The sequence below is a fragment of the Fistularia commersonii genome, chromosome 1 (genome assembly GCF_037954325.1).
Source record: "Fistularia commersonii isolate RoL2024-O1a breed Wild chromosome 1, RoL_Fcom_v1.0, whole genome shotgun sequence".
NCBI classification, from domain to species: domain Eukaryota; kingdom Metazoa; phylum Chordata; class Actinopteri; order Syngnathiformes; family Fistulariidae; genus Fistularia; species Fistularia commersonii.
The window spans coordinates 10612968-10638848 of record NC_141284.1 but is presented as its reverse complement, the minus strand read 5'-3'; the positions used below and the strand labels follow the sequence as shown (position 1 = coordinate 10638848).

Below are 25881 nucleotides of genomic sequence, written 5' to 3'. Positions count from 1 at the left end.
ATCAGCCAGACTGGTTGATCCTACACCCATTGTCTTTTGTTTTTCTCCTAATCCTGAAACTTGACTATGGCTTCTCCAGTTTTGCCCTTGTTTGTGTTACAGTTTCATCTTCGTCTCAACTTATATGGCTTCTATAGGCTAGTCCTGAAAGAGTATGTATCTTAGCACAGTGCAAGAGTTCATTCAAAATGCACAAAATACATGGAAATCTCGACAGATACAAAAAGTCTTAAGCACAAGGGACAAACATGCACCATTTCTCTTTTTTGGTAATTTTTCTCAGTTCAATATTTTGTTCACGATTCTCTTTGCTAAATGCTTCCCAAACCCTGGTTTCAGCACCCTTGGATTGTCTAGTTATCTGTCAGTCAATAAGGCCTCCAGACAGACTCATCCAAACGGCCTGGGGCACTCATGGCTGTAGGGGAGTTGCTGTGGCTCCCATCTGCCTCCACACCTTCGCTCTGAGTGTTCAGGCCCGGGTTCATCAGGCTGTTGGTGCCTCCGGTACCCGTGGCTCCTGAGCATGACAGCAGGCGGGTGGGGGATCGCTCACCCCCAGTGTTTCCTGATGCCACCATGGAGAACTGGTAAGACCCGGAGCCCGTTCCATAATATAAGTAGGAATTGGACTGAAAGTTCTGGGTCTGATTGTTTGAGTAGGGTGGCGGCAGGTAGGTGTGGTATCTTGATGAGGCTGACATGCTGAGGCCACTGATGCCAGTGCTGGAAGTATTGGCTGAGTATGGGAACGCCCCTGGGTAGTGCATTCGGGGATCTGAGAAGCGAGGGTCGGTCAGCGGTGACAGAGATGGGAAGGTGGTCCTCTGCGGGAAGAGTTCTGTAGTCCCTGTCGGCAGAAACAGTCAGTGAACTTCAGCTATGAATGAAAGCTGCTGTTGTGGTGTTGAAACATGGGGCTCAGAGAAGTCTCATTTTCTATCATTAAAAAAAATTGAAAACATTTTAAAAAATGAACGACGTCTCTTGACTACCAAAAACTTTCAAAACCACAAGCTCAGGTTTCTTTCGATATGCCTTGTCTATGGAAATGTTTGCTAGAAGTAATGAACTGATACATTTTTTTGCTTAACAACAGTCATCAGGTACTGACAGCAAATCATCCCACAGCCCCATGCACAAGACTGAAGTTATGAGAAGGCCTCCTCAACTTGGCCCTTCTACCAACCCTTTTGTAACGAGAATAACATACAGTATTGTGACTTTCCCATAAGAATGGAAAAATGCATTGTGAGTGCTGAGGGTCTCATTGCATATGCATGATTGGTTACATTGTTGCACAATTTACTATAAATCATCTTTTACGAAAAAGGGGCAGGCGGTCACAATGAGACAGACAAAGCAAGGGTAAAAGAAAGAAAAAATTGAAGGCAAGCAAACTGTGTTTATGGTATGGGGTATCCACTGAAGGAATCACATCCCAGGACATATTCACCGTGTCAAATGAAGTGAACCCCAGCTGTTAAGACTTGAAATCTTTACTGAACACCTCCTATTCTACTCTATTCACCTTTTATTCAGCTGACAAAGGAGGAAGTGAAAATCTGGCCAAGGAAGATTGTCTTTGCAGTCCTCATCTCTGAGATTTTGGGCTGCTTCTTTCACTGTATACAGTATTTCCTGTACAACAACATATTGCTTGTCTTGTTTGAATGAAAATTGGGTCACATGACATTCAAAGCTTCACATAGGCAGCCTTCAGTGTTATGCCTATACATTGCTTGTTGCTACCTGATGTGTATTTGCACAAAATATACCAGAGCTCAAAATATTTGAGCTCTGGTAGAGGGACTAATTTTTCAACTGAGGGTTCACTAGCTTAATGAAACCAAAGTCTTGCACGACATAAAGCACAGCTCATCCTGATTCTTGTGGCTGTTGGCCAGACTGAAACTCTTTAAGTATCAACGCTCTAACCAAGCAACTGGAGTGAGTGCCTCATATTTGGTGTAGGTGTGTCCTATATCTATATGCTGCACTACTGAATTTTGTACACCCACATGCACTGTCATACCTCCTACCTACAGTATGCACATACATGTGCACACATGCACGCACAATAACACCTCAATCCATGGTTATTTGTTTATCTACATGTGGCTTTCATGGATCCAATGTGCCCACATGACTGTAAGTGTAAAATGTGGATTTGGATGGCAGAGAAAAGAGAACTTGTGTTTGTGAAATAGCAAGCGCTTGCACGCCATAGCCCCGAGGGGGAAAAAAGCCAAAGTTGCGTGCCACAGTCTTGTTGAAATGTCTTTTCCCTGTGTCTGGAGAGCTGGGTCCATTTTCAGCTACAAAAAAATTCTATTTCTTTGCAATTTCCATTGCTATACGCCTTCTCTTTTTTCAACAACAGACTTATGCAGTTGAATTTTCTTTTCTTTTTGAGATGAGGGAGTTCGATGGTGGCGGTGGTGGGGGGGCTGTTTCTTTTTCCAGAGTCTACCAGGCACCAGAGCCCATATCTGATTTCACGCAAGGAAAATTCAAGCCCTCAGCTGCTGTTGATTCGGGTGAAGTGGAGTTGGCCCACTAATTCGCACTGGACTCCCAAAAAGCCTGTGCTCTCTCTTTTTCTCCCTCTCTTTTCTTTCATAGTTCCATTTCAGTGTGCTAATTTTAGTTTGCAGGGCAGAGCAGTGGAGCGTTGTGTGACATGTGGCGTGGGGACTTGATGACTGGCTGCTGCAGTCCACCACATACATGATCTTTTAGTTAATTAGAGTTGGTGGAAATGTGTTGGCTAAACTGTGGTGGCCCCTGACTCCTGTGTTCTTTCAGGAAAAACTGGATTGGACACTTATCACAACACCTTAATGCGCTTGTGCAGTATCAGCCTCTTGGCTCTGGTCCAGGGGAAACCTGCTATCACCTCCGCCCTCTGCTGTACAGTAGCTCCCTCTGGAGGAGATTTCGGAATAATTATATTTGTAATGAGAAGCAATTAAGCGGCCTACTTTTCCTTTTTTACCATGTTGCGTACCTTACTGCATCCCCGCCTTCCCCCATCCAGTACAAGTACAGGTTTTGCTACTGTGGCTATGGTAACAGTGGTGTATCTTGGAAAGAGAGGATCTTCCTTACTGAGACAAGTAGTAGCTGCCTGCATCCCAGAACCACACATGATCTCTATTAGTCTCATCTGAAATGTGTTGACTAAATTGCAGGGACAGGAGAGGGGATGGACCCCAGAGGGCTAGCTGACACAGTCTGGCATCTGTGATGTTCCTTGTCCGTGAAGTGGGTATCAGTGCTTTTATAGAGAACATAGTGTTCCACTACTCACTTTCTTCCTCCAGCTCTGAAATATAGCACGACACACTTATTTAATTCAACAACACAAAGGGTGGAGTCATCCTCCTTTCTGTTCTGCTCAAGAAGTCCACTAGTTCACAGTCAAGCATGCAGCCCCGATATGACAAGAGGTTTGCTTCATTTGCTTAAATGACAAACTGATTTTGATTGTTAACATAGGGGCTAGTTTCGGCCGGTCATGACTCTGAGTGTGTATATGCAGAGGTTGTGTGTGTTTATGCTTGTGCAAGCGCATGTGGTAGCTAGTGAAGAGAAGATGCAAATCCAGGCGCTCACCTGTGAAATGTTTACTCAAGCTCGATGCAAACTGTGATGGCCAGCACCAAGGGAATGGTGTCACAGGCAAATGAGTGGAGGGAGGGCAAGAGAAGAAGAAAGTCTAGGCTCTTTTAGCTAAACTCAACCCGTCATATATCTTGAATTTAACAGAAATCCCCCACTGGGCCCCACTGGCAATACTTCTGTTGGAGGCGATTCTCATTGAGTTACGGATCTGTTTTGATAATTTGATCCTTTGAAGACATGAGGATGATAGATACTGCTGATACAAGGATGATGACAACAAGGCAAATTATAGCAGTCGCTACTGCAGCATATGCTGAAAACGTACTACCTCCGGATGAATACAAATGGTCTCTGGATGTGTATTTAAGAAATATGGACCAGAGCATCATGCCAAATGCATATTAAAATCACTTTCGTAATGTTGCATCCCGGTCAAGAAAATCTTCCATGCCTGGCATTTGGTCATAAGACCGCAAGAGTTTTTGCATATTCCTAACTTGTGGCGTGCGAAAATAACAAGGCAAAGCAAGCAATGATGACATTTTCATAATCTAACAATCAGCATGTGACAATGATGAGTTTGTATGTTGTGCAAAACATTTTATGATGTGTGCTCACTTGGCAGTAGAATGTTTTTTTTTTTTTTTATTTCCCTTGCATTTTCTTTACTGGAGTTTCTTCCTGGAATAAGGTTTCCCACATGTGCCCTTAATCTTTCAGTCCTGATGAGATGTGACAGTGAAAGGGTAACTGTCATTTTCTCTACACACATTTCTATATTTTGTCTATAGCATAACATAATTGAATTGACATACAGAATAAAGAGTGGTTGAAAAAAAACAATTCTTGGAGTAATTGTTTGCTTCCTGATACTGCGTTTAATTTTGATTCCTTTTCACAAAATGGCCAGATAATCAGCACATTCTAAGTGATCTGTTGGTACTGATAGGAGAAGCAAAATAAATAAAAATTGTCAAGAATCAAATGAAAGAAAAAGGAATGGGAGGACAAGAAGCAGATGGCAGGCAGGGTGGTGGCGTCCCAGGAATGTTCTGGGATGTAGTAGAGCCCTACGGGCAGAACAAAATGGGCTCCAAAATTGTCACAGACAGTGGCACACCCTTTCTAGCTTCTCATCTTCATTACTGAGTGCTTCAAAGTGAACGGTTGTCGAATCGACTACATATTAAAATATAGTCGATTTTAGACATCTCTTTGTTCTAATGTTCTTAAAGGTAAACCATTTTTATGTTATGAGCAAACTTTTGCAGTGTAACACAATTTAGTTCTTTCAATGACTTTGCAATCTTATACTTGGGAATCAAAGAAACAATAAAACAGTGATCAGGCAAGGATAAAGGCTACAGGGGTTTGTATGTCATGGTGAAACCATGAGAAGGGCTTATGTCATAGAAGAGTCCTACCTGGCCATGGTCTGAGGTCCTCTTCTACCTTGCATGTTTTCAGGGCAGGACTGTCCATTTGCTCCTGCCACAGGGCTGCTGAAACACAAAGTATCAATGATAGGATATTTGAGATAATATCAGGAGTGGAATTTTTTTTTTTTTTATTTAATAAAAAATGTACTATTTTTGTATCCTGGAGAGAGCAGATAACTTGTGGATTATATATGTAAACAGGGTGAGGAAGTCAATACCGGTTCAATAGAAATAAAATCGTTTTCCAAAAACCTCTTCATATCTGACTTGTCAAAATTGTCTTGACATCTGGTGGTTTGTGACTCTTCCTGTCACAGGTTGGCCTTTGCTGACTGAGCAGTGAGGACTGGGAAGAGGAGGGATGGTTTTCTCACCAGAGTGAGACCAGGCTTAGAAAAACATGCTTGATGGGTGCATGGCAGATATTTTTGGGAGTCTCAGGCGAGACACTGGAGGAGCAGAGGAGACCTGTGAAATGAAGGACACTTGGTAGCCTGTACAGCCATGTTGTCAGGAATTGAGGGAAGGTCAAAGTCCTACTGGCCCAACGCGTGGGACCCTGCTTCACACTCAACGGCTACGCCACAAGAGGCCTGACACAAACAGGGGCTGTTTGCTCTGGGTCTGAAACGGTGCAGTTGTTACAAGACAACTTGCAAGGGGCACTGAGGATATCTCATCCCCTGGACGGTGCAAACATCTCGCCCACATGCCTTGGATTGCTGTATATTTTGATCACACAAACAGACTACTTCAACCAACCATTTTGTCTTAATTGGTCTTTTTATCATATCGGCAGCCCCAGAGACTCTGCTTTTCGCTGTCGCGATACTCCTGTCTAATAAACTCCCAACCTCCTGAAATGCCAATATGGATTGAGCAGGATGCTAGAATTAGAGAAAGGGCTGGGCCTGGTTGTTTACCTATACCTACACTACACACAGCATGTGTAAGATCTGTGCTTCCCCTGGAACTCCTTCACTTCCTGTGCAAAGGCCCAAATCAGCACTCAGTCACTGAGCGGTCCTGCACTATGCCTCACAATGGTAAATTCTTACATATAAATGGCCTTATTCAGAGGGGCTTGCAAGCAGCTGGTGTGATTTGCAGAAGAAAATAAACATTTCCTTCAAATATTTTGATTGGCCAGCAGACAACGTCAATATGAGAGGCACAGATTACCCCTTTTAATAAGCACACTAGCCCCTGGGTGGAGCTAAGGACTGAGGCAGGCAGGACTTGAAATGGGAAGAAGAGGCGACTGCGTCACTAGTAGCCAACTCTGGTATGGTGCCAATGACATTTTGGGGAGGACACAAATAAACACATGTGCTGTTTTTTGAAGTGCATGTGGAGATGAAAAGGTTGGCTGAGAAGATGTTTGGGCCAAAATGGCTTCCATTCTCGTGACTCCAGACTCAGTAACGCCTCTGAGACATGAAATGCTCTTGCTGTAATGAAGCGTGTCATTGAGACACAGTGAATGCTGGCCCTTGTGCTGGCTTCCTGTTTCACTTAGGCCTTAGGCGTCTCAACAGGGAGAGAATGTGTGAGAGCAAGTGGGAGAGAAAGAAAGACGCCAGCAAGAGAAGGGGAGCGGGAGAGAGAGAGAGCATGTTAGAGAGGGGGGAAACGCGGCCTTGGCTCAGCTATGTGGGACATTTGATACCTCTTTTGAGCCCTCAGTTAAAACTTGAGCAAAAACAAACACATGGGCTAAAAAATCCCATGTTCTCTTTGAGCGCACATCGTCCCCCGCCTTTCTCCTCCACCCCAGACTCAATAGAGACTGTTCATGGCACACATGTAGTTTCTGTAATTGCTGAAATGTAAAACTCAGCCTGACTATGATGTGAAATTATAACTTACACAAACAGTTGAGTCTGGTTAAAAAAAAAAAAAACTTGCTCTCACTTCCCCATTTTCTTTCTGATTTCAAACCAAGAGTTAAAACAGTTATTTTTTATTGCTAAAGAACAGATACATTTTCAGTTTGAATTATTCATCCCAGGGCCACACAAAGAGAGTAACCACAAGTGAAGCTTTCAGGCACCATAACAAATAAACTCTGATGGCCATTTACATATTATGTAAATAGTGAAGTGTAGAAATAAAACCAAGTTTCTAAAGAATTGGTCCATGTTCTTGCTAGTTTTGGTTATATTGGCTTCAAAGCACCACCTTCCTGCTGGGGTTTGGCCGAATTTAGTGTTACGCCCAACCACTGTTGGGCTAGCTTCAAAGTTCACACCACAGCTACCTGACGGTGCTAGTTTCCTGGCCTACTTTTGCTTCTAATTGGCTGATCATGTCACTCCTGGTGTGGGAATTAGTCTAAGCCTCTTGGCTGCAGCAGAAGCAGAGTGCCACATCGAACCTGGGGGGGCCAGCCAGCTTGTTTATGTGGAGTAAACACTGTGGTCACTGTGGACGAGGCGGGTGGGGTATGGCTACATAGGGCTCCGTCACACATAACTTATTCAAGTTAAATCGAGTCCAGAGGCAACAGCCTGAACATATTGAACAAGAGGGCTCAAGCACAGCTGGAGCAGATGTGTGCCAGTTGTGTTGGAGAAACCAAGGGTAGAGACATTTGTGAAAGGGTAATGATGTTTACTTCTCTCTGATATAGAATATGAACGATTAATGTTGGGAAATGGTTTTAAGAGTGCCCAAAATTCACCAAAATGTTTTAATATCATCAGCACATGTATCATCATTTAGAAAGACAAGCTACAGTTAAATAACAAACAGACACAGTTGGGTTGTCATTAAAACAATGGCCTGTTGATTTGATGATGAGAAGTTGGTATAATACCTGATATTCACATTTTGACAGGATTTTATGGGTGTCACAACAAACAACATGTTAAATGATACAATTTCAAATTTCAGTTCTTTCTTTTTTGGATGATAAAATTTTGGATGAATTTAAATTTCCAACTGTGATGTGAACTGTGCTTAGGCAGGCAACATCACTGTTAATGTTAATAGATTAACCTCTGCATCAGAGTAACAAAGAAGGCAGCCACCCACAGATACATAGTCTACACTTGTACCTCATCTGAGGTTTCGAAACTAGTAAAACAATTTACTTCTTGATTGTCTGAGTGTCAGATTTGCCCAAGTGCATGAGTAGAGCACATTTTCAACCACTAACACACTCCCTCCACCCTTTGGTGAGAATGATTCTACATGTCTACAGGCTTACCTGTGGCCACAGAAGAGTAAACACAAGCAGTGAGCGCACAGTCTGTCAGTGTGCAAGAATCCTGTCCCTGCATGCACTGTAATGAGCTCTTAATTACCCTTTCTGTCTGTAGCAGTAGCACAGTGATTGCAATACTAGCGCATAACTTTGTATGTATGACTTTTGTTTTTTCAGCCTTTTGTTTTTGACTCTATGGTGTGATGGTGTTTGTGTGTTAATGCATGCGCACAGTCATGCGTGCGCTTGATGTTAAGAATTTGCTGATGTCTGGAGACATGTTCTGTTTACAGCAAAACAGACAGCATTTTATGACTTAGACAACAAAACAAAGCAGTAGGTCCTTTGGGAGGAGATGGCACTGTATTCCTTTAATTTTTATTTAGCTGCCTTCAAGGGAAAAAGCTTTAGCTGAGAACACTGGAAAACACCTTTGGAACAAAGACATGGGATTCTTTAATTATTCTCTGTTGATGGGTAATCTATCATCTGTCAAAGAGTCCTCAAGGTTTAAAGCCTCTGCATATTGCAACATTGTCTGGCAGAGCAGCAAAAACTGGAGTTTTGCGCTGTTTATATGTAAACATCTCTCGGTCTTTGAATTGTAGTAATTACAACAGGCCTGTTTTTATTCCCGCTGCTCTCATATCACTGCCGTGTCAATGTCAGCGCATGTTTACAGCGCATACAGGAGAGCTTACGCTGTTACATACCTCTCCACTCACTAATTAGCCACTCCAGCAAATAGACAAGGCAGGGGAGAAAAGTGCCCTCCACTGTAATTTTATTATCTAATTATTTTACCAATCTTGCCCTGAGGTACACCAACATTATAAATATACCATCATGATGGTATACCACAGATTGAGGTGTGTGGTTTTGCTGCCCTTCCCTGTCTCTCTCTCACGCACACACACACACACACACACACACACACACACACACACACACACACACACACACACACCTCTTAAAAGAGTCCAGTCACTGGCAGTTGTAATGTGAAGCCAAAGCCCTTCAGTGTCTCTGACAGTTCCATCTGATGTTAATGTTTTATGTCGGCTCATAGTCTATGAACTGTACATGTGTGAGTTGCAACATTGAAACCCTTTGAAGCCTGACAAGCCTATGACTCTCTAATTCCTGGCCTAATCCTGTGTGAGGCAGACAAGAACAGAGCAAAGATCTGCTCCTTATCTACTGTCTCGACCAACCCCCACACCTTCCCCCTCACTTCAACTCAGGCCTCAGAAACGTAAAGCTCCCTGTATAAGCTTAGCTCCAGGGGGCTTTTTATTGGCATACAACCTGCAGAGCTCATGCCAAACTCTAAATTATCTGAAAATTATCATCACAGTGGCTGTATTGTGTTGATGCTCCACACTGTTTATTTTCAGCATAACCCGTCAGCAGTGTTTCTAAAATGGCTGTATGTTTTCTGCTCAGTACAAGCTGTGCGAAGAAACTAAATCAATACCGACACCATAGCAACATTGGGGAGTTGGGTAAAAGTCCCTGTGTTATCCTCAGTCAGCTGTTAGATTGTTTTTTTATTAGTGAATCAGCATGGGCTAAGCTAAGAGCAAGGCTGAACAGTGGTGTGTGCTTTTCATACACGCTGATCTTGTTCCACCCACGCTGAAACATACTGATACAAAGGTAAAGAGATGAATTAGCGACCATGGGAACTAGAGAGTAGGGAAGAGAGAGGAGCTAAACTGTGTGTTTAGTCTGCATGACATTGCACTGTAGTAAAAAAAAAAATTGACATTTGACAAAGAGTGAACAATCATCTCTGCTTAAAGCAGCACCCACACGAAGACTCACAGCAAAAATGAAACAAACTTTACCCTCCATTACACCACCTCAAGAGTTGTACAGAAAATGTAAAAAGGACTTGGGTATCAATCCTTTACCCCCCTTCCAAATCCCCCGCACATTCGACCAGTCTGAGAGTGACGTGATTGCCAAGGTAGCAGGCAGCTGTTACATTCCTGAGGCTGTGGTGTGCGGAGGCCAGCTTCAGCAGCCGGGCCAAGCTTGGTTGGCGGCATCCGCCATGCCACCTGGCCAGACTCAACCCTTCACGCTGTGGGGTCTGGACCCACCAACGCAGGGTATCCAGGGACATAGCTGACACACGCTTCCCATTGGAAAGCCAGCACATCTAAAAGATTCCATATTAGTAGAGGAGAACTAACCTCCCACCAATGTAGAGGAAATGCACAAGAATTTGGCGCTTTGCTTCGTTTAATACCAGGTGAGCAGCACGTACTGTATTGACATGTAACATATTTGCATCTGAGATCACTTACCTTTTGACCAAAACACACAAAAGATGTTTGTTTTTCTATGAGGGGATTTTTACCTCAAAGCGATGATGTGACCATATCCAGTAGCTTCCTCTCGGAGTGTTGATTTTGTCACTGGGATGTTACTGTGTATATATCAGAGATTCTCACCTGGTGTGGTGCTGAGGTGTGTTTGATGAATGGGCCGTGGGTTATTGTTCACAGGGCCTATCCGCATAGTCCGCTGGTAGCGCTCAATCTCTGAAAGCCTGTCAGAGAACTGAATCTTCTGAGGGTCCTCTATCTTCACTCTGTGCCCTGAGAGAGAAGATTAGCAACAGTTATATGTTGGACTGCTCCTTTGCCTGCAACACATCTTGGAAAAATACACAAAACTTTTCATTACAAGTGTTGCAACAAAGTTGCCAAAAATAATAAGGGCCTTCGCTATTCCTAATTTGCTAATGGAGTCAGGCAGGTTTATGTGCCTGCTTTAATTGTTATGAATGAATAATTGATTCTGACATTGAAGACCATTAATGTCTTCCACTTTAATTGAATCACACTGAAGCAAATTATATAGAGGGGGGAGGGCACTGTCATCATGTTTTCAGCTTCCAAATACAAAAAATTATTAGAATGCTGGCAGACCTTGAAATATTGGCTAGACACAAAGTGTTACCGCAGCTCATCTGCTTCTGCATCATCCCCTGATAAGAGCTATGTCCATAGTTGAAAATAATTACGTGACGAATATTGTTTTCCCTGTATCTTAAGAATATGTAATAATGAATTGTGAGCTGCCATAGACAAAAGTCTCAAGAGCTATTTAAACACAAAAAGAGGTATATTGGGTTCTTTAAAGAAAAGAAGCTTTTTCAATGTCATTTTGAAAAATAATATTAAGGATTTAATATTTCTTAAAATTCTCTTCATACATCTTTTCAATTTTTTCCTTTGCTTTCTCTGATATTTTGTTCCCTTTAGTGAGACCTGAACAAAAGAAATCTTGTGAAAATGTGGTATCAAAAATATTGAACACTGCTGTTCTAGACACATTGCTATAATCAAATGGGTCCACAAAAGACTACTTAAGGGAACATAACAATACTTATATCAATCAAAAAAAATCTGCAATTTTCCACTTTTTCATAGAACAAACAAAAACTGTTTAAGTCATAAAATCAAGAACCATCCTATAAAAAAGGTAAAAAATGAAACTGACTTCTTATTCGTGTCCATTCATCTACTTGGGGAACATAATTTAGAGATAACTTCTGAGTTTCCTGTCTCATGACTGTTGAGTTATTTCATCACTTTGTGACTTGATCCCTATTCGATTTAAAGATTAAAATCTGCATCTTTTCCTTCCTCCCACTTTCTCGTATCACCACGCCTGTCAGACGCAGCAATGGCTGCATTTGAAAGAAACACTCTAGGAAGTCTTCTAGACTATATGCTCATTTTTTGTAAAAATATCAACATAAAGGAGGGGGAAAGAAAAATGGAGTGTGTGAGTAAAAGAGAGAGAGAGAGCGAATGTCCTTTCTATCTGCGTGTCTGTTTATGTGTGTTTATCATTGAATGTGGGAGGGCAGAATTCAATAAGACTAGTCAAGCATTTCTCCTGCATCTCTTTTATCCGGACCTGGAAAACTAATCACCACCCTTATCGCCTTGATGGTGAAAAAATCCCTTTGATCACTTCTTGAATGGCACTCGAATGTATGCTTATATGTATCAACGCACACATGTCCACACGCCCACACACAAACACACACAAACCAACATGTACATGCTCTACATGTGGACACACCTTAAATGTTCGGATGTTCGGAGTCCGGATGAGGGTTATTTCTCTAATGGGAGGAAGAGATTTTAATGTAACTATCAATGCACCAAAACTCTGCGTGAACCACCATGTATACATTCTGTGGTTTTCTCCCTGGCATCTCTACAGAGTAGCCTAATGTGAAGTAATGGCTGGATTTGAATATTTTATCACTATATAAAGGGGCAAGGCAGACAGACCAATATGGATTTTGCCCATAGTTTCTCTCCACTGACCCATGGGCAATATATCTTCACTTGGAGGCTGACCCATGGGTAAAGTTTCCTCATATTTACTGCTCTGTCCATTTGTTTGTGCCCACCATCTCATTCCGTCCTATCTTTTCAAACAATATAGAAATATAATTCTTTGACACCAAACTTCAAAGTGGTCATATATACAGATGCAATGTCTGAAGAAAGTTTAGCAAAAATTCTTTATAGATCTTGACTTCCAGTCACTGCTCATCCAACTTCAAAAGATTGCAGAGACCTCCTCATTCCTTCCCACTGATCAACAATTACATTGCACCATACATGTGTGAACCTGTGTGCAAAAAAACCCAGTTATGACTAAGCTGTGTGAGTGGAGGCACAGGTTCTCTTGCTGCTGTATTGTTTGATTTCCCACATTAAAGGATGCCAAAGAAAAAGACTGTGTGTGTGAGATTTCACCCACCAGCCCAGCGGTAAGGCCTGTGCCATTACTCGGGAACATGTTCTGGGAGGACACTCACTATAATAACTTTTTATTCATGCACACATACTGCAAGCTTGCCTTCTCTTTAAACCACGATGGAAGGAATGAAGGCCAGAGTTCACACAATCTCATTCACTCACTCACTCACACACACACACACACACACACACACACACACACACACATATATATACAGAGCGCCAAGTCAGTCTCTCACACAGACAGTGTGGCTACTGTCTGTGCCAGGCCAAAGCAGGGGCAGCCAGGGGAAGAGGTCCTCCAAATATAGCTCCTATATGTGTCCTTGTGTAGTTATTAAGAGATTTACACCACGTCAAACGGCTGAGGTCAGGGAAATGATACATCCCATTGCTCACTTGTTGGAAAAAAAGGCAGGAAGGCAAAAAAGACAATTAGTCACATTTCCTGCTGCCAATAGTGGATCTAAGATGAATTTACTTGCTTTTTAAGCATGAAAGTGATAATTCAGTTACCCTAAAATATACACATACAAACTAGAACCTAGTTCTGGATTCTCTGGCCTGGTTCATGCTCACCACAACATTGCTTTTGGCAACATACTGCCTTACACTTCTAGTGGAAGGGGGTTTATTAGGCATTTCGGGGAGCAGAGGGTCCATAAGAGTCAGACCTGTGTCTTCTTAACTCAGGCCCCACACTTGCTGTTAACACCACTGATCAATTGGAAGGCAGCTTAAAAAATTCTTTCTCCCCTTCTTGGTCAAGCACTCACACCAAACTTGCTGCCTACCATGAACATTCCCATCATCTATCAATCACCCCTGTGAATTTCACAAGGCTCTTCTGGCTTTTGAAAATACTTCACGGGATGCAATGACACAAGCACACTCCACTTTAAATGTAGTACAGGATAGGCATGATGATTAATGTTTTGCAGTGCCCGCCATTATTCATTTTACCCGATTCAATTAATTCACAAAATCCCATATGTTGTAGCAGGGTTTCTATTTCATGAACATTAACATTTATTACACTTTTTTTAAATTGCAAGTTATCTGCTCAATTTGTTCAAAGGACAGCTTCAATGTGGGTGTCCAAATAATTACGATCTTTAAAATGTAGCGCTCAGTCTGCATCTCACAGTTTGACATCAGTGTTAATGCACTAGCCAACTGTTGACCATGACTGCAGCCATAGTGTGTTTGTTCCAGCTGCCAACATTTGACCCTATCGGCCTGGGCCCAAAAGGGGTGCAAGAGCTTCACATCGGCCCCATTTCAGAAGGGTTTTGTGGTTGAATGAATATTTAATGTGTCAGGGTGCACTTAGGAGAGAATGCCATGTTTTTCTTGCTATGATATCATAACCACAAGATAGAGCTGGGAGATGGGCCCAATGCACAAATGAGGCCTAAACAGCAGTGCTCATTATGCACCCGGAGTCGAAATGGATGCTAAAGGTTGTCGATTTACAAGCCTCCTCTCAGAGTAGTGGTCACATCATCTGAAAGCATTATGGAAGTCTATGAAGAACAAATAAAATGCTTGATATAAAATGTCTGGTATTAACGATGTACTGTACTCTGTTTTGAAGCAATGGGTGCGCCATATTCAACCCTGCTTTGTTTTGCTAGAGCGTGCAAATGTGTCTATCTTTTCATTTCCTCTTCTTTATTGCTTCATGCCTTCCATGTTTTTCTGCTCTTTTAACTCTATCCTTTGAAGCGCACACAAGTTCAAGTACAAAAGATGCGAAAAGTGTGACGCACTTTTTCACAAAATTGCACCTGAAGTTTCAAGAGTAGACCACATAGACTGCAAACTTGAACAAGTCTTGCCCAGCCTTCTCTTCACAAAGCCCGTATCAGTTCAACGCAGAGACAGTGTTTGCTTAGTAAGGTGACAGTCAGGCCTTTAAAACTGTCGGCCACAGCTGAATGATCGCCTAACACGACCTGTTTCCTTCCTTCATCCCCCATTTTTTTCTTTTCTTCAACTCCTTTTGTCCGTCTCAGCTGAAAGAAATAAACATGTGCTCCTGTCTGAAGGGAGACACATTAAACACAAGCCCTTTTTAGTACAGGGCTGGGCACTTTTTCAGGGGCAAACTGAAACTCTAGCTGTACAGCAAAGGGCAATACGTGCTTTGGCTCTGTCCCAAGCCAACACTGAATATATCTGAAGTGTAAATATTTGTATTTGCAAGATAAATGGACTTGATAGGCCCCTGACAACAGACTAGAATTGATTTTGTAGTGCATGCTTGTTAGAGTTTTTCTCAAAAGGGTGTCGAGACTATAAATGTTATAATGGAAATAAGCATTACATTCTAATATGAGGACTACAACCTGGCAGCAGCAGGTTTTTTGTTGAAGTAGTTTTAGGACATAGCGGACTTGTATATAGTCTGTCTTGCTGTGGAGGCAAGTCAGTATTACCACAACATTTAGGGATCGAGGTTTTCCTTTTAGGTCAGGAAATCCCATGTAGATTGTTGATTAAGCTAAATGTTGAAAAGATGTGAACACAAGAGCAGGATTATTTGCAAAATGTTGAAACCCTGTCGTGCAATGTAGGTTGACAGTTGAGCATATTCTGCAGCGAAGCCTACTTGACAGCCGGCACACTTCCGTTTGTCGTCAACAGACACAGAGAACGTTTCAACATCTGTTGAGCAAAGCCTTGTACACCTGTCTTCCTCTTCCTCTCACTATTCTCTGTCATACTTCTCTTTTTGCATTGCTACTCGTACCATCACATGGCTGAGAAAGCATCTCTGCTGCACTACGGTTGGTATAATGTCTCATGCGTCTCACAAGGTTACCAATCAAACATTTGGGTATTTACATTGGGGGAATCAGTGTTCTCATTTTGAGTGTAACCCGGGAGGATGTGGCTTTTTACCCATGGCTGGTGATCGTGGCTCTCATGTCTGGGCCTGAATGAGTCCCTGAAGACATTACACACTTTAACTGTCATTTTAACAACAGTTTTTCTATTGTGCTGTACTGTAAATTTTCGGTCCCAGTGTCACATTTAATTCACTATTCTTAAGATAAAATATGAGTCTATACTTAACAAAAGATGATGCAGAACCATTATTGTGGAAAGATTTTTTTAAATGGAAGGTGCAGGATTTCACATGCTTTTATCTATATATTACTTTTTTCTGGCAGGACCCAAGGGACTCTGTTCCCTTAGGCAGATGCAAGTAGTTTGTCTCAGGGGACATCAAAGTGTGAAATCCCCCTCACAAGCAACGGATGTTACATGAGACTATGAGCAGCAAGCGCAGCCTTCCTTTTCTGATAAGAGGATACAACTCTGTGCATGTGTCTGTGTATGTATGTGTGTGTGTGTGTGTGTGTGTGTGTGTGTGTGTGTGTGTGTGTGTGTGTGTGTGTGTGTGTGTGTGTATGAAAAATAGAAGCAGCGGCAAACAATGACAACCCCACAGTGAGGCAGGTTGAGGCAGGCAATGAGTCTGCCAAACGAATGCGGATTCCCTAACAACACAACTGGGCCCATAGCACATTTCAGAGCAATCATCCCTCTTTTGTCCTTACAGCCTTTGGTGTACGCGCGTGTGTGTGTGTGTGTGTGTATGTGTGTGTGTGTGTGTGTGTGTGTGTGTGTGTGTGTGTGTGTGTGTGTGTGTGTGTGTGTGTGTGTGTGTGTGTGTGTGTGTGTGTGTGTGTGTGTGTGTGTGTGCGTGTGTGTTACTGTCTTCTACTTTAGACTCAAGGTGTTTTGGATGAAATGATCTGGGCTGTTTTTCAGGATTTTTTGGCTGCTTGCCTGCCACCTCTATATACTTCCCAGTGTGGCTGCTTACTTGTGGAGCACAGAAGACCTACTGGGTTCTGGTGACAAATCATATTAAAGCAATAAGTTGCTTTGAGGGTGTTATTTCAGCTCTAATGGTAAATGGGGTGGTGTTTGTCCCTTTGTGAGTGTGCGTGTTTGTGTAAATGTGGTAGTCAGCTTGTTTGGGGCAGCAAGGGGCTAGGGAGGGGCAGGTGAAGCCTTGCAGGTCTGTGGGAAAGGAAAGCGAGCTGCTGCTGTCAGACACATCAATGCAACACCAGCAGATGTGTCAAACAGCTTCAAACCTCACACCTCAGTGCATACTTGTGCACAAACAACATTCAATGCATTTTTTTCTCTAAACACCTTCATAGACTGACAACTGGCATTTTCTGTAAAGCAAAAATATGATGTGAATCTGAATGTATGAATTTTCTATGATGTAGGCATGCATGTTTGATGTTAATCATCACCCTGCAGTTAATGCTGCCATGAACTACTGCTGCAATGAAAAGGTCAGAGAAATGACCTTTCTCACTGATGTTTCCAGTGCATTTTAAGACCCAAGGCTTCCCTCTGTTTACCAAAAGGATTACATCCTTCTGAACTCCTGGAAGAAAAAAAATATCTCACTACACCTATTATTTGCTCTCTGTTCCAAACCATTAAATTCTGAAGAAATAAATATCAAAACCACAGGGTGGTGGTACACAGTGTATTTTCCAGTAACCAGCAGGTGCCTTCTTTCCACAAACCACGAGTGACTCCACCCCTGCCCCCGATGCCCCAACATAGAAAACGGTTTATTGTCACAATGCAGCAGGGGAGGAACTGTTCTTCCACTCATGGGCCATTTATTTTTCTAAATGCAGATCGTAACTTTTGTTGAATTACGGCTGAAAGGTTGTAATGGCTCCCTCCTGTGTGGGTCAGTGTAAATAAGGAAGAGAGAGCACACATAGAGTAAGCATTTTACTTCCCCTCATAGGTAAGTAAACAGGAGTATGCTTGGCCGGTTAGTTTACAGGGGAGTATGTAGTAACTAGATGGAGAGACAGCGAGGAAGAAGCAAACTCGGCAAAGCCTCTCAGTCATTCTAGGAAAATGTTCTCTTTCAGTCTTACTTGCATCATCACAATGAATTTAGAGTATTGTTTGAGGCCTCTGTAAATAATTTGGTAAATCAGTGTGTCCAGGTGTCTCATCATCCAGCCCGATGACTGGGTGTTTTACTGTTGCAGAAAATGTTACAGGATACTTTGATTTTAGTAGCAACTGCAGCAACATATACTTATAAGAATAAGAATAAGAATAAGAACAACTTTACTAATCCCGAAGGAAATTGCAGTGCCAGAGTTACAGAAAATATAACAGTAATAAATAATAAAAAAAGGCAGAATTAGAAATAAAAATAAACTATAAACTATAAAGTGTTTCAGTGAAACTATAAAGTGTCTTAGTAAGCAGTGATAAAACTATAAGTGTCTTAGTAACAAGTGAGGTAAGGAGTGCACAATAGTATGATAGAAGGCAATGAGAATTGAACAAAATAAAATAGCTATTGTAATAATTATATTATCATTTGTTGTCTTGTAAATTTGCTGTATAATCAGCTCTGCTATCACAGGTAAGCATAATTATTAGTTATTATTAATAGCTGTGCGTGAGTGCTAGTCTCCCTGTGTGCATGTTTGTTTGTATGCGTGTGTGTGTGTGTGTGTGTGTGTGTGTGTGTGTGTGTGTGTGTGTGTGTGTGTGTGTGTGTGTGTAACCTAAATGGAATTTGTTCTCAGAGTTTCTAAATGTTGTTAAGGTGCTTCCATCTCATGGCTTAATTTAACCCCACATGACAACACTTGATTACATTATAGATGCTTTCATGTTTTTCCATTACATTTTACTCATTTTATTGTCGGTGACAATCTTGCATTTATTTATATGTACAAAAAAAGTCCTACAGTGTTTAAAGACAAACTAAGGACACTGACCTCACCTGCCTCCCACAAGCCCCTGTTATGGTGAATGTTTCAGCCCAGAATGCAAGTTCCTCTGAAATCAGACCAAACCTATTCAATATTTAATTTTACATTTCACCAGGTTTATCTCTAGTCTCCCTCCAGTCAGTGCAGATACCACTCAGTGTCATTTGTTTCAAAAATACATAAAATCTCCCCTTTATCGGCATCATCTCACTCCTGTGAGTGTGATTACAGCAGGCTATCCTAGAGACCAAATCATAGATTAGGTGATCATGAGTTTCATTGTTGAGGCTATACTGTTTGCCCCGCATTCACCCTTGAACACTGAGACACCCATAGGCCTTTCTTTCAAAGACGCTCATCTCAATTTTCAAACTTCAAAGTTGCCTTTGGGAGAACAATTTGTATCAAGGCTGAGTCTTTCATGTGATTTGTGGACCATGGGCGTGGCCCACTGTGGCTGACTTGAAGAGATGGATGCACCTGGCAGGTGTATGAGCTGACACACAAACACACACATGCAGAGCACAAACACAGGCATGCATGCACAGTAACACATCTTATAGAGAGACTGCAATATCACAAGAAAAAGTCATTGTTTGTCTATTTGCATACTTTGTACAGTCTGTATGCCAAATGCAAATAGAATCAACCCGCCAACTTTAACATGCACCCTTGCTGCCTGATGAACTATCTGCATCCCCCACCCCAACATTTGTCCTCCCGAAGCTCTATGAACACACCCTAGCAAATAAATATCAGCATGGAAGTATCATATCATTTTTGTGATTTATTGGTATATGTGTGTGCCAGTGATAAGAGTTGTATGCCAATGTGACAGTTTGAAAACATGAGCAGAATATGATTGGTTGAGCAGTTAAGAATGGCTGAAAATCGTGTTTTCAAGTGAAATATTGCAGCTTTGACCACTGACCACTAAGCATCCTGCAATGGGCTCCCACATTCCCAAAACTGTGTGTCTGTTTTCAAGTCATCTTCTAACTCAAGGGGGGCTTGACTCCAGAAAAAAGACAACATGATTTGGATGTGCAAAAATAATGAATGACTGAACGGATGACAATCATCGCTAAAATTCCCCTGCCTCTTTTCTCACTTTGTTTTAAAATTAGTCAAAAAGGTGACATTTACTGCCATAGCTGTTATTTGTCTGGTCATCAGCTGTGTCGGTGTCTCAAGGACTCTTGCTAGGGTTGATTAAATGCATAAAGAACAGAATATAGTAACACAGTGTAAGCATGTGTTCATTTGTTTGTGTATACACACACACACACACGCGTGCACACACACACACATGCGCACGCACAGACACATACATACGCGTGCACGCACACACACACACACACACACACACACACACACACACACACACACGAAAACATATAAGTAGTTTCAACTGATAAGACGTCTGTTATTTCACCACAGGTGAGTGTGCAGTCCTTGTTTATCAGGTTCTCCTTACTGGATCAGCAAACATTAATGTAAAAACTCCTCCCCCTCTATGCCAGGTCCTGCTGCAGTTTGGCCAGCAACCAAGCAAATGCAGGCTTACTCAAACAGCCTGTAAAGCTCGGTGCAGGGTTGCCCATAGCTCGCCTGCCTGTGGACAGGTGAACACAGAACAGCCAAGTCTGGCGTGAGGTTCCCTGCAGCTCTACGAATTTATATACTAACGTGTACAGCAACATTGTGCGCCACTGTAGATGAAAAATAGAAAAACTAGAGCAAAGCAGCTTTGGAATGTTTTTCTGTCCCTGAGGATAAGAGTTGTAATGAAGAAATGCAGTTAGGTTCATGAGTTGGCAAATGTGCCTCTCTCCCTTGGCTTAAAAAGTTGTACAGCCGATATAATGTGGTTCCTTGTGGCTGGAGAAGAATCTGATTATTTTTATGGTCCTAATAATGTCTGAATGGCAGTGAGTGTTCCTATGCTTTGACTGCACAAGGACATGACTGATATTATATTCTCAGAATGTGCTTCTTGTTTAAACTTGAGAGGCTTTTTAATCTCTTTCTATCTGGTGAGTTACTTCTATTTGAAGCTATAATAGAATGAATAGAACTAAAAACTCATCTAGGCCAATTAAGGCAAAAATAATGGCATCTAAAATAATTATCATAGAAACAATGATTAGCTGCTTCAGTTTTCTTTTTCAAGTGAGGTCTTTATTGGAGGCAGTCTGCATATAGTCTCACCTTAACCATGCAATGTAATTTCAAATGTATTTTATGTCATCCCCCCCCCCCCCACACACACACACACAGACTTTATTGAACCACTAAATTCCTCCTCCACTATATTGAACAGGTCATAACTGCTTGATAGACAGGCAGGAGACATCCATGGCCCACAGTTATTTCAAGCTGAGACACTTGCAGATGAACATGTGTAGGCATTTATGCACAGACACACGTTTCCCCCCTCTGTAAACCAAAGACAATCAAACTTGAAAACCATGCACACATATGCACTCATTCGCTCTCTCTTTCACACACACACACACACACACACACACACACACACACACATAGAGAGAGAGAGGGAGCAAGAGAGAAAGAGATGGGGGGGTTATTATTATCTAGTCCCTCTCTACTTTGCAGTCTCTGTTCTCTTTTATGCTTCTGCAAATAACATCCAGACTAAAAAGGGTGCAGAGAGTGATGCCCCTCTGAGTGCCCCAGCATTACCCCCCTCCCCCGGCAAATGTGGCACTTGATACTACTCTTTCTGTGGTCTGTTTTGACTGAGCTAAATCTACTCAGTCGCAAATATCTCCCTGTGCAGACATGAGCAGAAGCCTTAGCTATCCACCCAATTTGGATTTGGACACCTCTGAAACCATGCACACTAGAACCATTAAAAACTTGATTGCTCCTCAGGACTGATCATGAGATCCTCCCAATCTTGTCCATCCCACAGTGAACGCACAAATAGCTTCATGACACTTGCATGAGTTGGCTGCTAATGTCAACAGACACGGACTCTCCTGAGCAACAGCATTAAATCACATGAGAATTTGGCTGTGGCCGACCAGTAGTACTAACAGCTTCAGAATGAAGAACCTCTCTGCTTGGTTGGTTGGACTCTGTCCTGTGTTAAACCTGCTATTCACTTACGGATAGCAGTGTGTGACCCCTCTGACGAGCACTGGGGAAGGCAGGGGGATTGCAAAGAGTGGAGGGCCTATTGAAAAAGGCCATATGCAGCAAACAGAATCACTTAGCTCCTCTAAGTGCTCCTGGTTTATGCCTTAATAAGCTTTACAATTTCCTCCGACTGGTTCTCTGCCCATCCCTACCACAGACACACGCACACACAAACGCACATACAGACACTCACACATACCATCATCACTGTCCTAAATTAATTCTGAAATGACAGAAAATCACATTCTAAATATTCCAGGGTTTATTGTGTGATTTTTTTTTAAACCCTGAGTGAGTTGTAAATGGATAATACGCATCTAACAATCTTACACGAAGACCTCATTTCATATGGGCTCCTTGTTACTCCAACGGTGCGTGTGCATCCGTCTGTGCTGCTGCTGTGTGTGTGTGTGTGTATCTGTATGTGTGTGTGCGTGCGTGCGTGTGCATGTACTCACTTCGCGGTTCCCGCGGCCCGTCAACGGTGACTTTAATGGCGCGGTGGTAAGTGGCCACTTGCGGCGGTCCGGTGAACACTGTGATGGTCAGAGTGAAGCTCTTACCTGCGGAGAGCATCACTCTCTTCAGATTCTCGCTGGGACTCGCGTAGTATCTCAACAGCTTTTCCTTAAATCACAATTAGGGTCTTTTTCGATTCTTTATTCTGCGGCCGACAAAGAATCACTTGTTCAACTGTATATTACCGCAAGATTAGAAAATTGGAAAAATACAAAACGAGAAAAAAAGCCGAGGGACCACCACAGTTGGTCGCCCCGCTGCTGGTATGATTTGGATTATTGAGAGAATGTGTTCCAGATTGTCCGAAAATGCTCGCCGTAATAGTTTACGATGCGGATCCTGCAGTGGTTCAGTTGCACTTCCCGGCTGGGATAAAGAAACCCTGAAAGGCAGGATTACAAAGAGGAGAGAAAAAAAATCCTCTCTTTTGTGGGCAGCTTCGTCATGTAAATGAATAAATTATATATATATATATATATAAAGGAAATGAAGGAAATAAAGGAAATATATATATTTATATATATATGTGTGTGTATAATATAATATAATATAATCTGAAGCATTCCTTTCAAAATAACTGATATAAAAAAGGCCAACAATGAGGCCGTAAAAAAGTATCTGCAGCGGGTGAGAAAGCCATCGCTTCTTTGTAGGCTCAGGCTCGAAGAAGCTTGTTTTTATATTTGCATGACATTTTATAACGGTTCGCGTTTTATCAGTCCTTTCTCAAACGCATCCGTCACACGTCAACATACCGCGCAAACAGGCCAGGTTTGGATTTATGCGGCAATTAACCCAATACCCATGATAGCCAAGCTTTGCGTACTCTAAATGCATGGCAGGGATTGTTACATAAATTACATTGTAAATCGATGGATGTTTTTTTTTTTTTTTTAAATTCCATTCTCCAGATTTGCACCGCCGCCGCGCCCCTTGGATTAAGAAAATGCCATGCGCATCTCAGGTGCTCACCGCGTAACACGCCAGGTGTGTCTGACGGCTCCGTGAACGTCATTTGGAAAAGTCTGGGCCCCCAGACGTGTAACGGTTACAGATTCGGGCTTAATGCAGCTCTCTCTCTTTCTCTGCTTCATAGAGAACCGAGGCCGGGCCCGAATGTAACGAGAATCATTTGTAAGGTATGTAATGCGACTGATAACTTGTTTTTGTCACCCAGCGTGACGTGCTCATTATATAAATGATCACGTGGGGAGAAATATTACCTAATACCAAAAAAATGTAAACATCAGTTTGTCTGCCGCGTTCGTGCGTGTGTTCGACAGAGGGGTTAAAGGGAGACCTCACCTCGCCCGCTTCTTCCAACGAAGCGCAAATCGTTGAATCGGGCCACCTGGTTCTTCATCACTGCTGAGGCGTTCCTCAGCTCGGCGGAGTAGTTCTCGTCATTCCCGGCCATAACTGTCACCAGGGTTCCGTCCGGGACGTCACCGAGAGCGACGACCTGAAAGACCACCGGAGAGGGAAGGCGGCGGGTCACTGTCTGTCCGCCAAACCGGACGTACGGAATGCGCACGCGAAACCGCTCCTCTTATATTGATCACCAATATTTTTCACAATTCTGTGAAAAAGACACACACACACACACACACACACACACACACACACACACACCCACACACACACACTCCCATCCACCGTGTTGTTTAACATGTACGCTCCAAGTGAGGGGAAGTGTGCGTGTCACGCAGTTAAATTTCGATCTGTGTCTCCAGCTTTTTTTTTTTTTTTTGCCCTTGTCGGTTTTAATCCACATCTGTTAATCCAAGATGACATATAGAATTAGAATGTTATAAATGTAGTTTTGCCCAAAAGCATTGCATCTTCAAACGTTTTAGGCCCGATTAAGAATCCGATTAGTTATGTGGCCAATAAATCGATAGTGTGTTTAGTGCATGTATAAGAAAAAGACTATTACACCAAATTGGTAATCAAATTTCTATTATTACATTACACCATTAAAGAGCTAAACGGTCAAGTTCTTTTTAGTAAAAAAAAACAAGCGATGTCCTTCATCGACAGCAATTGAAAGCCCGGTTTGCGTGTCACTCATATGAAAGATTCTAGATGGAGGTTCGAATCCCCGAATCTCTTGCCTTGAAAGCCACGGGGAGCGTCTTGTTGCACCTCCAGTGAGACGGGAGGACGGAGCATAGGAAGTTGGGGCTGTCGGTTCGGACCAGCTCGCCGGCGTGGTCCGATAGGACGTCCACCACGGTCCTTGCGTCCGGTCGTGACCTGAGGGGCCCCGGGGTGGCCATGGCCCCGTTGCCGTCGCCAATCTTACTGCAGGTGAAGGACGTGGAGGGCGGTGTGAACCGTCTGGTGGTGGGCGGCTCTACGGGAATATGCATCACAACTGCTTGGGTCAGTGCAACCTGCGTGGGCTGTTTTGAGACGAGCGGGGAGTCTGTGAGGTGGAAAAAAAAACAAAAAAAAAAAACACTTTCTCTTCCTCCAGACGCTGAAGTGTCCCCGGGCGTCTGCCGCTGATGGTAGCGAGCGCTTCGAGGTTTGACTGGGGGGAAAAAAAACGCCCTAAACGTCGCCGATCACCGGCACAGGATGTGTCTAGTCCTATTTATATGTTTCTTTCTTTTACTTCAGCAGCAAAAAATACAAACGGAAGAAATGTTCGCATTAGATTGGCGCTTTTTATCGCGTCAGTGGCCGAGGTGAATTAGACGGCCCTTGACCAATAAATATAAAAGAAAAAAAAAATCTTGCTGGGAGTCTCAAAACTAGAATCAGTCGACGACTCCCACTAATTATGTATTCCAGATTAGTGACAATCTGGTGGCGGTAATCGGAAAATCCAGCCGCGGCGCTCAGTAAAACAGTCCAGTAGCTTTTTTTTTTTTTTTTTTTTTTTTGTTTTGGAAATAACAACAACGATAAAATATCTCAACTAAGGCGCCAGAATTTGGCTTTTCCAGACCAGATCCTACCGCTCTTTACGTAAAACACCGGCAAAGTCGCTCTCGCCCGAATATTTAGAGTTGAGGTGAAGTCGCATCAGCTCCTGCGTCAAAAAAGAACTTGGTGAAACTTTATCCTCGGGGACCCACCGCCCCCCCCTCCAAAAAAAAAAAAAACAGTTTATTTTATAGCGACTGTCCCGTCACTCCAAAGTGATTTCCTTTCAGGTTATCCGGGATATAACCGCGTGGGAGTCTTGAGACTGAACGAGGTGCCGAGTGCTGCGATTTTATTTTTCTCCAGTCATTTTAGTGTCTAGAGGTTGGGAGTGTGTGGATGATTTCCACCAATGAATGTCATGGGTTGGGCGTTCGGTAGACCAATCAAACCCTCCCCCG

At 42.7% G+C, this 25881-nt stretch overlaps 1 protein-coding gene across 1 annotated transcript; it reads right to left on the bottom strand.

Moving 5' to 3' along the window:
• Positions 1-226: 226 nt before the first annotated feature.
• On the bottom strand, positions 227-25661 carry runx3 (RUNX family transcription factor 3). The gene is made up of 6 exons (XM_086147283.1): positions 24661-25661; positions 23852-24008; positions 22486-22590; positions 10737-10883; positions 5052-5129; positions 227-850 (listed from the first exon to the last, which is right to left on the bottom strand). Exons 1-6 carry the CDS (start codon positions 24916-24918, stop codon positions 369-371), a joined length of 1227 nt encoding a protein of 408 aa, XP_086003409.1. The 5' UTR covers positions 24919-25661; the 3' UTR covers positions 227-368.
• Positions 25662-25881: the final 220 nt, after the last annotated feature.